Source organism: Sinocyclocheilus anshuiensis, unplaced genomic scaffold (assembly GCF_001515605.1).
Source record: "Sinocyclocheilus anshuiensis isolate Anshui unplaced genomic scaffold, SAMN03320099.WGS_v1.1 scaffold1614, whole genome shotgun sequence".
NCBI classification, from domain to species: Eukaryota; Metazoa; Chordata; class Actinopteri; order Cypriniformes; family Cyprinidae; genus Sinocyclocheilus; species Sinocyclocheilus anshuiensis.
Genome location: NW_015547777.1, coordinates 80,591 through 95,835, shown reverse-complemented (window position 1 = coordinate 95,835; position 15,245 = coordinate 80,591). Strand labels below are relative to the sequence as shown.

Sequence of the window (15,245 nt, the reverse complement as noted above, 5' to 3'; positions counted from 1 at the left end):
GCCTTAAACCAGTGGCTTGGACATCAATTAGTGCCCCAACACAATACCAGAACTATTTTTTGTACAAAAGTAATGAGCAGCGTGATATAAACCTGCAGCTGAAATCCTCAGATTCAATATTTTTTCCTAATTTCAGTACGGATCTCGATTCATTCATGTATTTGAACAGATGAGCTGTCGATGAACCCCGTGTGAAATGTGTTCTCAGGTGTTTTCTCACCTGTCGGTGAAGGAGAGATGTCTGGGTGCGTCTCTGGTCTGTAAGTACTGGCGCGATCTCTGCTTAGACTTCCAGTTCTGGAAACAGATCGATCTCAGCGGCCTCCAGCAGGTTTGTGCTTATCTCTTATTTATAGAACTGCGTTAGTTATAGAATTATCTGTGGTGTGTGCATAACTATTAGAGCTGCATGATTAATCAAAAGAAAAGCATTTGGGAACTCAACGTGTACCAACCACGTTCCCAAACTTGTAATGAAAAGCACTTAGCCAAAAAAAAAAAAATTCCTGCAGTTTTCAGTCAAAATAAAAGTTCAGGGGTTTAATATTTGAAAAAAATATTAGAATGGTAATTTTACAGTTGTGATTATTATTATATTTCTTAAATACTCAATTTGTTTGTATTTTACACTGAAATATTACAATAGTAAAATTTATTTTGGTTTTTATTTTGTTATTAATAATAATAATAATAATTATTATTATTATAAGAAATAATGATAATTTTGGCCAAATTGTGCAGCCCTATAAACAAGTACAGCAAACCTGGTTTTAAAACAAAAATTGCGTTTTAAATCGCAATCAATTTTTATCAGAAAAAAAAAATCACAATTAGATTTTTTCCCCCCAAATCATGCATCCCTAATTACTGTTTAGCAAATAGGCTTTTTTATTGAATTTTTTTTAATGAACTGTAGCTGAAAGCTTTATTGTATTTTTATGCATTTGTATAATGGCAGCAATTTTATTTTATTTTTTTAAGTTTTAAGTTATTGTTTACTAAAACTAATAAAAATAGTTTTCATTTTTTTATTAAAATAAAGCTGAAATAAAACATAAATATTAGCTCAAAAACACTAAAGTGTTGCCTTGGCAGCTAACTGAAATTTAAGTGCAAGTAGTAAAATTACTAAAACTAAAACCGAAATAGAAATTAAAGCTAAATAGAAATGTATAAAAAAAGCTAATAAAATGACAAAAGCAAAAATCACTAAACATCACAATCACTAAACAAAATGACTAAAATTAAAATGGAAAAAAATAAAAGCTAATTAAAAAAAATTTATAAATGGTATACGTGACGCTGAACCACAAAAGCAGTGTTAAGTCGCTGGGGTATATTTGTAGCAATAGCCAACAATACATTGTATGGGTCAAAATTATACATTTTTCTTTTATGCCAAAAATCATTAGGATATCAAGTAATGATCATGTTCCATAAAGATATTTTGTACATTTCCTACCGTAAATATATCAAAACTTAATATTTGATTAGTAATATGCATTGCTAAGAACTTAATTTGGACAACTTTAAAGATGATTTTCTCAATATTTATATGTTTTTTGCACCCTCAGATTCCAGATTTTCAAATAGTTGTATCTCGGCCAAATATTGTCCTAAGCTTATTTATTCAGCTTTCAGATGATGCATAAATCTCAATTTCGTGAAATTGACCCTTGTGACTGGTTTTGTGCTCCAGGGTCACATATAATAATATGAAGATAACATTGATGTGTTGTCTGTGTGAGCGCAGGTTAAAGACGATCTCCTGGTGAAGATCGCGTCCCGGAGGCAGAACGTCACTGAGATCAACATCTCCGACTGCCGTAACGTTCAGGATCACGGCGTTTGCTCGCTGGCGTCTAACTGTCCCGGTCTGATCAAATACACGGCGTACCGCTGTAAGCAGCTCAGCGATGTGTCTCTGTGCACCGTGGCCATCCACTGCCCGCTCCTGCAGAAAGTGCATGTCGGCAACCAGGACAAACTCACTGACCATGCTCTCAAACTGGTGAGCTGCAGATCTAAAGTCACTTGATGGATGCGTGGGATAAATATGTGTGCTTATGAGTTAACAGCTATGTTTCTATGTGCATATTTTAATGTGAATTTTGGGATATTGCATTAAAAAACACTGGAAAATCGTAAAATGCACATTAAAAACGTATATGCGCTTCATTCAGGAGGATATTTTTTTTATTCGATAAGAAAACGTGTTCATAAAATATGAAAGCAACAAATTTACTGAAAGCGTGACAAAAAAGTCACATAACAGCATTTGTTATTACAACTGATGAAAAGCAAGTAATATACTTATTAATCCTCAGCGCCAGTTTCCCAGGAAGTGAAGATTTGCAAATAAAGCACCATTTCCATCCATGTTTTATGTGATATTCTAATTTGTTGTTGTATGACCATTATCATGTTATGGTCTGTGTAATTTCATGTCAGGGTAATGGTATAATAATAAAAATAAAATATTTTGAAAATGTTTAAAATAAAAAAATAAGTTTTTTTTATTATGTAAAATTGTTAAAAATATAAAAAAAAATATTTAAAATTAAAATTAAATAATACAATATAAAAAATTTAAAATGAAATAATAAAAATATTTTTTAAAAATATTTAAAAGAAAAAAATACAATTTAAAAAAAAAATATTTAAAATAAAAATTTAAAAAAAAAAATTTAAAATTAAAACAATCAAAACACTTATACACTAAAAAAAAGAAAGAAATATTTTTGTTTACCTGCTGCATGTGACCATTAACTAGCAGGGTTCATACGGGTGCTGGAAATTCTTGAAAATGCTTGCATTTCCATATTTTCAAGTTTTGAAAAGTGCTTGAATTTTTGGCTAAAGTGCTTGAAACTGCTTGAAATTGTAATTGCATTGCTTTCATAATAATTCACTCTCTGACTAAACAGTGTATGTTTTAGATAACATAGGATAATATGGTTAGGATACTTACGCTTTATACAGCTTGGTTGTAATGGCAGAATACTCTATAATCTATTAAATTGTTTACTATATTATATAATTAATAATTAATATTGCATAGTGTATTTAAAAAAATCTAAACAAATATATCTGAGCAAAGCAGTGCAGATCTGCATATGCAACTTCTGATTTAATGTTTTTATGCTAATATGTAATTTACCACAACTGTTAGTTGCATAAAAATGCACCTTAAAAGGACTTGAATTTGATCGGTGTAAGAGAACCGTCAACATGCGAATGTGTTGCAAAATTTTATTTTATTATTTTATCTGTTATAATATTTGATCTATTATGGTGGCTCATAGGGGTTCGGCTGATGGGGAAAAAAAAGTTTGTGAAGCTTTGTTGTATCCAGTCGTATGGCTGTACTGAACCGAATGCATGTTTGTGTGTTTTGTGCAGTTGGGCGAACACTGCAAAGAGCTGAAGGACGTGCATTTCGGCCAGTGCTACAGCATCAGTGACGAGGGTCTGGTGGCGCTGGCGCAGGGGTGCAGCAAACTACAGAGGATCTACATGCAGGAGAACAAACTGGTACGTGCATAGACCCTCATGTTACGCATAAGAGGTGAGTTCTGCATCAAGCACTAGTTTGTCATTGAGGCTGATTAGTGGCTTTGTGTGAATTGTTCTCTTTTAGCGGTGCTGCTTTAAACAGGATGCATTTAAAAATAAATTTTTAATATAGTTTACAGCACTTTGCTCATCTGCTGTGAGCAGCGCTCATGTGATTATTCAGAATCTGTAGGTTTTTTGTGAACGATGGAAGTTTTATGTCATGCAAGGCTGATTATTTGTTGAATTTCTGTCAGCTGATTCGGTGATATCCATGAATTGCTTAGAAATGCATCTGATTGGTGAATGGTGAATCACGCTTAAAATACCCATATGCATATGTAATAATAATAAATATATATATATATATATATATACATGTTTCCATTTGAAATATTGTCATATGAAGTAAAAACACGTATGAAATTAGGAACTTGAACAATTTCATATATTAACATATATCTAGCCCATACAAATGTATGTTTATGAATGTGTAATACATTTTTGGACGTATATGTCATGTGCATGCATATCCATCCTAAAACCTGTCCATACTAGGGTTGCAAAGGGGTGGAAAATTTCCGGAAACTTTCCTAAAATCTCTGGAATATTCCAAAAAATCCTGGAAAGTTTCCAAAATTTAATGGAAATTTTCCACCTTTTTACAACCCTAGTCAATGCATGTTATTATATGAGTAAAAAAAAATTGATGTATTTAAAAAAATTATTATTACAAAAACATGATGCCAGGTGAAAAGGGAATTCATTTCAGAGACGAAGTATCCGTTCATTCGTTAAAAATTAATAAAAAAATACACATAAATATAACTAAATAAAAAATGTGTAATAAGAAATGCAAAAATAACAAAAAGTAAAAATATATAGATTTTTTGTATATATATATCGTTTTAATAGTTGCACATATAAATAAAATATACATTGTTCACAATCTGTATATGGTTGCTACATATAATACCTAAAAAAAAAAAATCATCATATAGATATTAACATATGTGCATTTATTAAATCCCTATAGTAAAACTTGCAAATTTTATAAACTTATATCTTCATCTACCCAGAAAATGTAGATATGTGAAAATGATATATATCACCTTATAGTTAATATATATGTTGCAATATGACTCTCGATTTAGGGCTCTGTAATGTATGTCATATATTAGATTTCTGTATGAGTAGAAATCTAACCTGGCGACTAGTTTATTTCTGAGACGTGCATCTTATGTGTGTAGCGTTTCTTTGCTCGCGTGCTGAAATGGTCAGAGGATCCAGACAGAAGGAGAGAGGATTTTGTGTTTTTTAGCCATTTTCACTGTGTTTGTTTTTTTTTATGCGACTCCTTTCTCTTTCTCTGTCGTTCTCTTCTCTCATTGAGCGATTGAGTACGTCTGTACAACTGTAGCTCTTTTTGCATTGGTGTGTTAGCAGTATTTATACATGCATGTGTGAGCTTTCAAACTACGGCATTCATTGTCTGTGAATAATGACTGGTATTATCCCATCAACCTCAGCCTTATTATTCAGTCTGCCTTGATTACATTCATCATATTTGACAAATCTGTCTGTGTGCACTCTTAAAATGATTTTCTTAATCAGTGTTTTTGTCTCATTTTACTTGAAAAATTATTTTTTTTTTTTCTGGTTGAATGTCTGTCTGCAGCCACTGGAGGTCAGTGTTGTTCCTCTAATGAGAAAACACCGTGTGGTTTTGTGAGAGGTGCTTTATAACAGACCTTTGGAGATGAATTGTAATAAAACAAGCTGGCGTGTGCTTGATGTGCATCAGACTGTGATCATAGCTGTGAGTTTGAGCTCTTCATCGCTGTCAGATGAGCAGCAGATTTAGTTTCTCATCTATATAAGTGTTTTTGAGCCACTTTAAGAATCAAAGGACTCGTGATACCTAATAATAATATTGTTTTTTTAAACTGTGGATCAGATTTCTCGCCAGGCTTTTCCAGATGTGTGATTATTGGCCAGGAACTGATAGCGTGTTATATCGAGCACTGAACTTTGTGATCTGATGTTTTTCTGAGTGAAACTAGTTATTCAATAAGGAAATTATTATTTTTTTGTCTATTAGGAGTTGATTGAGATGTGAAAACTGTGCGTTTTATTCCAGAATGGGGTCAGACCTGAATGAGATTTTGCTAAAATAATGCTTTATTTGTCTATTGGTTGTTAACTTTAACTAACATTATTAGGCCTAGGTGACATCAGGAGAAAAGGAAATTAATTTCAGAGTATTTGTTTGTAAATAAAATGTAAAAAAATAAATAAAACCTTAAATTGTTAACAAAATAAATAAATACATAAAAAAATGTAAATAAAATAAAAATGTGTAAAAAAAAAATAAAGTAATAAAAAACACAAAAATAAAACAAATAAAAATGTGTAAAAATACATAAAAATAAAAATATACAAGTGTAAAAAAGTAAAAATATGTAAAATATGTAAAAAAAATGTAAAAAAATAAAAAGACAATACAAAAAACAAAAAAACTAAAAACTAAACCGTGTAAATAAAATCAATGTGAAATGTGCCAGATTTAGCACATTGGCTAATTTTCATTTGTAGTCCCAAGGCCAAAAAATAAATAAATAAATAAATAATAATTATTAAAAAAAACAATACTACATATACATTTTTTTAACACAAAAATCCCTATAACTTAGGGCTGCACGATTTGATTATTCCCTTGATATTAATTACGATTATAACAGTTTACATTGAATGATGTTTTGAATAGCTTTATACCATTGTTTGAAGACACTTCATGCCATATATTTATATTAAAATAAAATAAACGAGCTGAAAACACTCTTCCTGAAAAACCTGTAATGCTTTTCTATAGCATTACGCCTCAAATTTCAACTCTAGATTGGTTTGGTTTCTTCTTTAAACCTAAAAAAGCAAAAAATATGCATGGTATTATAATGTTATACTAAAACAATGGAAAAACCCTTAAGAAAAGCTGTAGAATAGAACACAGAATAATGTAATTAGATCTGTTTTGTAATTGCACCTTTGAACCGTTACATAATTGTAGCATCTGTATTTGTAATATTAGAATTTCGATTAATTGTGCAGCCCTTCTTTCTTTCTTTTTTTCTTTCTCTTTTCTTTCTTTCTTTCTCTTTTCTTCCTTCCTTTCATCCTTTCTTTTTCTTTCTCTTTTTCTTCCTTCTTTCTCTTTTTCTTTTTCTTTGTTTGTTTCTCTTTTTTTCCTTCCTTTCTTTCTCTTTTGCTTTATTTTTTCTTCTTCCTTTCTCTTTTCTTCCTTCCTTTCATCCTTTCTTTTTCTTTCTCTTTGTTTGTTTCTCTTTTTTCCTTCCTTTCTTTCTCTTTTTTCTTTCTTTCTTTCTCTTTTTCTTTTTCTTTGTTTGTTTCTTTCTTTTTTCCTCTTTTTTTCTTTCTCTCTCTTTTTTCTTTTTCTTTGTTTGTTTGGTTCTTTTTTTTCGCTTTCTCTTTTTTGTTTCTTTCTTCCTTTCTTTCTCTTTTCTTCCTCCTTCCTTCCTTTCTTTTTTCATTCTTTCTCATTTTTCTTTTTCTTTCTTTCTTTCTTTCTTCCTTTCTCTTTTTTCTTTTTCTTTGTTTGTTTCTTTCTTTTTTCCTCTTTTTTTCTTTCTCTTTTCTTTCTTCCTTTCTCTTTTTTCTTTTTCTTTGTTTGTTTGGTTCTTTTTTTCGCTTTCTCTTTTTTGTTTCTTTCTTCCTTTCTTTCTTTCTCTTTTTCATCTTTCCTTCCTTTCTTTCTTTCTCTTTTTTTATTTCTTTCTCTTTTTTGTTTCTTCCTACCTTCCTTTCTTTCTCTTTTTTTTTCTATTTTTTGTTTCTTTCTTTCTCTTTTCTTCCTCCCTCCTTCCTTCTTTTCTTTTTTCATTCTTTCTCATTTTTCTCTTTCTTTCTTCCTTTCGTTCTCATTTTTCATTCTTTCTTTCTTCCTTCCTTTCTTTCTTTTTTCTTTCTTTCTTTTTTCTTTCTTTCTCTTTCTTTCTTTTTTCTTCCTTCCTTCCTTTCTCGTTTTCTTTCTCTTCTACTTTCTTTCTTTCTTTTAAAAAAATACTTTTTGTATCTTAATCGAAGAGTAAAAGATTTTATGTTTGTTCTGTGTGTGTTCACATTTGTCTCATTGGAGGAGATTTGACTCTTTAATAGGGAGTGAATGACGTGAATTATTCAAGTGGGAGAAACAAGACATTCTCCACAGCAGAATGAGGAGGAAATACAAGTTAATGCACTTCATAAACCAACGATTTAAACCAAACGTCTATTAAACTACCAGAGTGGGATTTGAATTAAATATCAAACATTATGCATGCACGAGTCTTCATTATATTGGTCGGTCGTGACGTTTCGTGATGTGCAGAAGCGGATCGTCTGTGACTCTGAAACCATGAGCATGTCTTTCCTTCTCCTCGAGAGCGAGACACTGCGTCTACTGGTGACATCTGAGTCCTCTCTCTCCTGACGGCTCCAATGCTTTCGGTGACAGATCGCACAATTGTGCCCCTCATTTACAATAAAGGGCCCGGGTCCGGTCCTGCTGCTAATGGAGTAAAACGATCCCGCGTCTGTCTCTCCCAATCAATGATGAATAGGGCTGATCCGCAGATGGGCCGCTCGTCCTCGCACAGATAATTGAATAATTAAAAAGCTGGAAGTCGTTGGAGCTCCTCCTCGGCCTCTTTCTTCAAACATCGGACTCTTCTGGAAATGTTTAGGATGAACTCTGTTTACTCACTCTCGTGTCGTTTCAAACCCGTGTCATATTCAGCCAGGATCTTTATCTTTTGCGTCGATGCAATTTTCATATTTGTGTGAACCGTTTCTTTAAGATGCTTTTGTGTTCCAGAAAGAAATGCATTTCCATCCTCTTTTAATCCATATGTGCATAATTTTAAGCATAAACATGACAAAAATTTGGATTTATGCTGATAGTTAATCATTTTATAACACACTCTCTGAAAGCAAGTCGTAAGCAGATTTAAAGATGTTGAATGTTTGTCGTTTCAAACCCAGGCTTTATATATCATTTTAACCTCTTTTAATCTGTATTTGCCACCATTTATGCTTGAAACAAGACGCAATCATACTTTAATAATACATTTCAGTGTATATTCTCTGAAAGCAAGTCTTGGCACGATTTTCCTTTTTAACTGTTTCTTTAAGACGCAGTTCTACTCAGCAGTGTTGGGGAAAGTTACTTTTAAAAGTAATGCATTACAATATTGCGTTACTCCATAAAAAAGTAACTAATTACATTACCTAGTTACTTTTTATGGAAAGTAATGCGTTACGTTACTTTTGCGTTACTTTTTAAATCTGGACAGGGCTTGCTTGTTTGTTTTTAAAATAAAAAGTTCTATTTTTGGCAAATATAAAAGCCTTTTCACACCAAAAGTGAAATGAATAAGCCTCAGGCTGAAGGGAAAGCAAATTTACGTCCGTACAGTAGAATGCAGAAGAAGGTCAGAAGCAAAGACATTAGTTAATAGAATGGGATTAAACACATAAAGGATATTTGTGTTCTTTAACATTAAATTATTGCAGGTTTGCGTCATATTCTGAGTTGCATTATTTGTATTCATTTTTTTTTTGTGAGTGAGATTAATTAATGCATATTCATATTTATTTTAGAACTACAGTAACATCTACTGATTTCTCTCAACATGGGGACAGGAGAGCTGTCAATCAATAAATTGGAAAAAAAAAGTAACTTGCGTTATTTGAAAAAGTAACTCGGATATTCTCTTGTAAATTAAAAAGTAATGTTACTTTACTAGTTACTTGAAAAAAGTAGTCTGATTATGTAACTCACGTTACTTGTAATGCGTTACTCCCAACACATCTGCTCAGGTTCCAAAAACGCGTCAAACAAATGTTTTGAATTGCTTTTCTGTCATCTTTTAATCTACAGTTGTGTCTTTTTAAGCATAAACCTTACTAAATTGTTAACAGATACTTTAAATAGATAGGTTTACTTTCTGAAAGTCTGAACACACCCACATCTGCTTCTCAAGTAAGTGTATCTTGTTTTAAAGATGTTGATTCTCATGTTGTTTCAAGCGTATCTCGTGTGTATTTTTGTGTTTACACGTGTGGAACAAATTCTGATCTGTGTCAGATAAAAAATCTGATTTTTTGTGCCGGTGTAAACGCAGCTTAAGATGCTTTTACGCTCCGGTTCCAGAAACGGGTCAAATAAACCTTTCTGTCCTCTTTTAATTTATATTTTTCTCTTGTTAAGCATAAACACAATAGATTATGCTGACAATCATAAACTTAATCATAAACAAATCATAAACTTTTAAATCATTAAAAATACATTTCAATGTGTATTCTCTAAAAGCAAGTCTAAACATACACAAATATTTCTCAATGAAGTGAATCTCATGTCGTTTCAAATCCGAATCATATTCAGGATCTTTACATCTTGTGACGCAGTTTTCATTTTTGTGTGAACTTACTTTAAGAACTTACTTTACTTTAGACATGCTTTTATGCAATATGTCTTCAAATGTATTAAGAAACTTTACAATTGTTTATGATTGTCAGCATATAGCTATCAACAATTCTGTAAGATCTTACTTAAAATAAGACGCGTTTACAGATTAAAAGAGGATAGAAATGCATTAAAAATTCATTTTTTGATGTGTTTCTGGAAACTGAGCGTAAAAGCGTCTTAAAGAAACAGTTCATCAAAAAATGAAAATTGTGCTATCATACAACAAAAAAGGTAAAAATCCTGCCTGAATATGATATGGGTTTGAAATGACATGAGATTTAACATGTTTAAAACAAGATGTTCTTAATTGAGAAGCAGATTTGAGTATGTTAAGATTTGCTTTCCGAGAGTATAACTTGAAATTTATCATTTTTTTTCTTTATGATCAAGCATAGTTGTCGAGTAAAAAAAAAATAGCACAGAAAATACAATAAAAAGAAAAGAAAATCGGGAAATTAAATACTAAAAAAAAATACTTTTTTTTTTTTTGGAAAGGAAAGGACACATTAAGATTGTCAAAAGTGACAGTATAAATCTAACATTCTCAAATGTGCTTCTCAAGTAAGTTTAACTTGTTTAAAGAGCAGGTCATATGATATTTTAAAGTGTCCTAATATTGTGTTGGAGTCTCCTACAACAGGTTTAAATGCATCTAAGGATCAGAAACATTGTAATTTTCTCAGAATATACATTTAATATTAGAATCATTTTTCAATGATTTCGAAACGATTCTTTCGAAGCAGTTCTGGGCCCGGTTGCATGAAAGTCCTTAAGTAATTTGACTTAGGAGTATCCCTGAGGGGGAAAAAAATCCCTGAGGTAAGGGATTTCTTTAAGAGCGTTGCAACAAACGTCGTAACTGTCACCCTTACCTAAGTGTTTATACTAAGCGTTTCATGGTAGTTTCTGGCAACATACGGCAATGGGCACCACGGTTGCTATAGTTACTACATCTCACAATAAACATAGATATGTATACATATCTATGACAATAAACAGAACAAAATGAAATACAAACCTAACCAACTAAAACACAGACAAACATTAAATAAACATGAGCGCTGCCCGCTACCGAGGAAACCGCTTTGTTTCTGCAGTGAAAGCGCCTCATGCTGACGAATGATGGAAAATTTACCAAATGTGAAAATTAACCAATGTTTTGATGCTGCAAACACGCAGTTGTAAATGTGAACAGGTGGATCGACAAGAAGATAATGCATTATAAAAATCTAAACAATTAAGACGTTATATTGTTATTTAATTAATGTAATAATTGATTAATACTAATTGTTTAAATTAACAACTCGTCCATTTACTTAAAAATTGATATAAAACTTTGTTTTGTGAAAACCTGTAAGTCATGCTTTTTACAGTCATTTTACAGTTTAATATGTTACCATAGTCATTGTCCTACTGCGCTCATATGATATTTTATTTGTGCAGGTCTTAAAAAATGTCTTAAGTCTTACATTTTGAGCTTAAAAATCTTGCAGATGCTGAGTTTAAGATGACTTAAGGGAGCTCTTTTGGTCCCTTAAATTTATTAAGGTGAAATGGCTACTAAGGTCCTTAAGTTGACCCTTAGGTTTTTTTCTTGCAGCCCAAGTTTCACTAAGGGCTCCCTTAACCTTATAACTAAGGGATTTCTTAGCATAAGTGCTTTCTCCTTAAGTTGACCCTTAGGTTTTTTTCTCGCAGCCCAAGTTTCACTAAGGGCTCCCTTAACCTTATAACTAAGGGATTTCTTAGCATAAGTGCTTTCATGCAACCGGGCCCTGAGCTTAAGGTCTTGTAAACTCCTACCTTCCATAAGCCTACTCTGCTCTGATTGGTCAGCTGGTCAAGTCTGTTGTGATTGGTCTTTCCGTATACAATGCATGTCTGAAACGAAATGCCCATTACCATAATATATTTTTTTTTCTCCGGAGGGTTACTTGTAAACAAAAATGCTATAAGTTTACAAAAATGGCATCGATATTACCTTATCAATTTGTGCCCGAGTCCGAGGATGATACCGATGCAGTTGCTCAACCGGAAACTCCATCGCAAGCACGACTTGATCAGGACGTTTCTCAGTGGTAAGTTTAAACTTTGCATGTGGTACTTTACATGATGTGATGGCAGTTTTATTGCATTCATTATTATTATTTACTTACTTGAGGTGCACGTGTGGGAACTGAGTTAGAATGCCCAGTGAAGCTGAAAACTAGGGCTGGGTTTTGACAAATTTCACGATTCGATTTGATTCAATTCAATTCTCATTCACAAGCATTCGATTCAATATCGATTATTTTGGATATATATCAGGTACAGTACATACCAAATTTTCTCAAGGAAAAAAAATCTCTCAACTAATGCTGTAAAATATACATGAGTCAGTCGGTACTACATTACTATAATATTGAAGGTTAAAATGGACTGATTTGTTAAAATTACACTTAATGAAGTATTTAAAATAATAAAGTTACAATTACATAATAATATTTCTACTTCAATTCGTTTTTTTTTAAATATAAACATAATGGTGGGTGTCATAAAAACTTGATGGATTTATTCAAACATAAATTAAACATTGAAGAACAGTAAAATTTATAATGAATATGTTATATAGTGCATATATTTAGCAAAATGCTGCTCTCTACAGTTTATTTTTCTAGCTGATTAATAAGTTTATGGTCACCGAATATGTTTTTTCTGAGGTAAATGTGACGTTACGTGACATTGTTTACAAGCCGTTATATTTACATCATTTGAAATCTGAGACTTTTTCATATTAAAAGTACCAACGCATGATGCTTATTGCGATATATTGGATGGGAAGTGCCCTTCAATGTTCCGTCCATTAACTGAAAACAGGCTAGAATAATCAGTTCTTGGGATTTAAGAATCCATATCGTTCCGTAAAAATGAGAATCGATTAATATCGAGATATCGATATTTTTTACCCAGCCCTACTGAAAACACAGCGCCTTCTCGACCTGATGTATATTCACTAACTAGCGGAAGTGTTTGTAGGCAGGTCAGAGTGTTCGTATTTCGCGGAAGGCGGGGATTATGCAAATTAGTTACCTTGTGACGTATATAGGTAACAGACAGAAGATTCAAAAATATGACGACTCGTTAAGGTGGTTCAGAATCAACTCTTTCTTTTGAGAGACAATATCTTTATTTATCATGCTCTTTTTTGATTAACAACTTTGCAGACTGTTACACTGCTACATTGAAGGATAGCTACGTTACAAACTGCAAAAAATATATTTTTCGAAAACCCATATGACCTGCTCTTTAAAAGCTGTTGAATCTCATGTAATTTCAAACATGTATCCTATTCAGGCAGGATCTTTACCTTTTATATTGTGTGGTGTTTCTTTAACACTCTTTTTCTAGAAACACGTCAAACAGAAGGGTTTCAGTCCTCTTTTAATCTGTATTTGGGTTAGTTTCCACTCTATGCATATGGCCTGCGCTTTTAACGACCCGGCTGCAATTACGGCCGTATCCGGCCTCAGGGGTCGCACGGATAAATCTAATTTTCACCTACATTCAGATTTACGGAGTATCCCGTGCTCTTGCCCCCACATTTTATGGCCAAGTAGCCCGAGAACTAAAAGCAATTAAGCAGCGCGTTTAGCCAATTACCCAGCTTGTGATGGTCTCCAAATCAAATCCGTAGTTTTAAGGCCAGGTTTGGTCCGCTAAAGAGCTGGCGCTCTTAAATTGGCCCACTTGTCTCCTTGTCAGGTCTGAACTGCTGAACTGCGGGCATCAAGCTCCATCTGTGCCAGAGTGATTCAGATGGTGTCTGGCTCTTTTAATGTTTCTGAGCTGAATGCGAGCCTGTGGGAGTTGTGTTATTTAGCGTAACTTTAGATCAGGGCTTCTCAGAGCGTTCAGGCGAAGTACTACCTTTGATCGCATCAGAACATTCAAGTACCACAAAGTTGGCTGTAATATTTTCTGTATTCCTTTGTTTTTGTCAGCCGTTTTGAGTGCAAGCAGGCGGGTCTTAATAATGTCTTCCGGAATGTAGACGATTTATTTAAGAGCGAACAGAATAACATCTCACCACTTCAGTTAAATTCATGTTTATTTGTATAGCGTTTTTCATTATACAAATCGTTGCAAAGCAGCTTCACAGTTTTTACATTACATTTCGAAGTAGCTTATCAGTGGTGACTGTGTCAAAGTGATGTCCATATGGCAGAAATGTACAGGAAAAAATCATGCAGTTAGTGATGTATTCAAAAAAACGGTGAACACATTTAACAGCAATGATTATATGTTGCGATCAAACTTATTGGAAAATTTGGTAGTTTTGTATGTTGGTTCAGGGTTTGGCATCATCTCTTCTCAGCAGTTCAAACCAAACAAAGAATGATAATGTGCAGTTGATTTGGAGTACAAGGTTACGAGATACATTGTGTGAATGCTTGGCTAAAGAGATGTCTTTAATCTAGATTTAAACAGAGAGAGTGTGTCTGAACTATGCAAATCGTTGCAAAGCAGCTTTACAGAAAATTAAAGTTTCTACATTATATTTAGTAATAGCTTATCAGTGGTGACCTGAAGTTTATGTCCATATGGCAGAAATGTACGGTAAAAATCAAGCAGTTAGTTAATGTCACGTAATGCAAAATTTGGTAGTTTTGTATGTTGTCTGAAGGTTGGCATCATCTGAGGTCCTCTGGAGGGTTGGCATCATCTCTTCTCAGGTGTTCGGTCATCTCAGGTCTTTAAGGGCTGTATCCAGACTGAAGCTTGTGTAATTCCTAGTTACCACAGGATGCCAATCCCAGAAACAGAGAAGGAAATAGAGACATAATTAGTGTAGCTGCTGTTCCAACTAAGCAAAAAATGATGTTCAACCCAAGCAAAAGAATGAAAATGTGCATTTGATCAGATGTAACTCAAGTACAAGGTTATGAGATACATTATGTGAATGCTTGGCTAAAGAGATGTCTTTAATCTAGATTTAAACAGAGAGAGTGTGTCTGAACTAGCTTTTCTTCATCGGAAACAGGTAAGCTTGCCGTAACTTGGCGATGTTTCTAAGATGGAAGAATGCTGTTTTTGTAACAGGTGAAATATGATTTTCAAAAGACAAGTTGCTATCTAATATAACACCCAGATTTTTGACTGTAGAGGAAGTAACAGTACACCCGTCTAG

The 15,245-nt window shown here is 32.9% G+C and overlaps 1 protein-coding gene across 2 annotated transcripts in view; it reads left to right on the top strand.

The window, feature by feature from the left end:
• Nucleotides 1-15,245, top strand: part of LOC107704582 (F-box/LRR-repeat protein 17-like) — a 105,680-nt gene that overhangs the window by 10,001 nt on the left and 80,434 nt on the right. For both annotated transcript variants that reach the window (XM_016507541.1, XM_016507542.1), the window contains exons 3-5: nucleotides 209-331; nucleotides 1,754-2,011; nucleotides 3,403-3,534. In XM_016507541.1, the coding sequence (XP_016363027.1) occupies nucleotides 209-331; nucleotides 1,754-2,011; nucleotides 3,403-3,534 (513 nt within the window). The remainder of the gene's footprint in view (nucleotides 1-208; nucleotides 332-1,753; nucleotides 2,012-3,402; nucleotides 3,535-15,245) is intronic.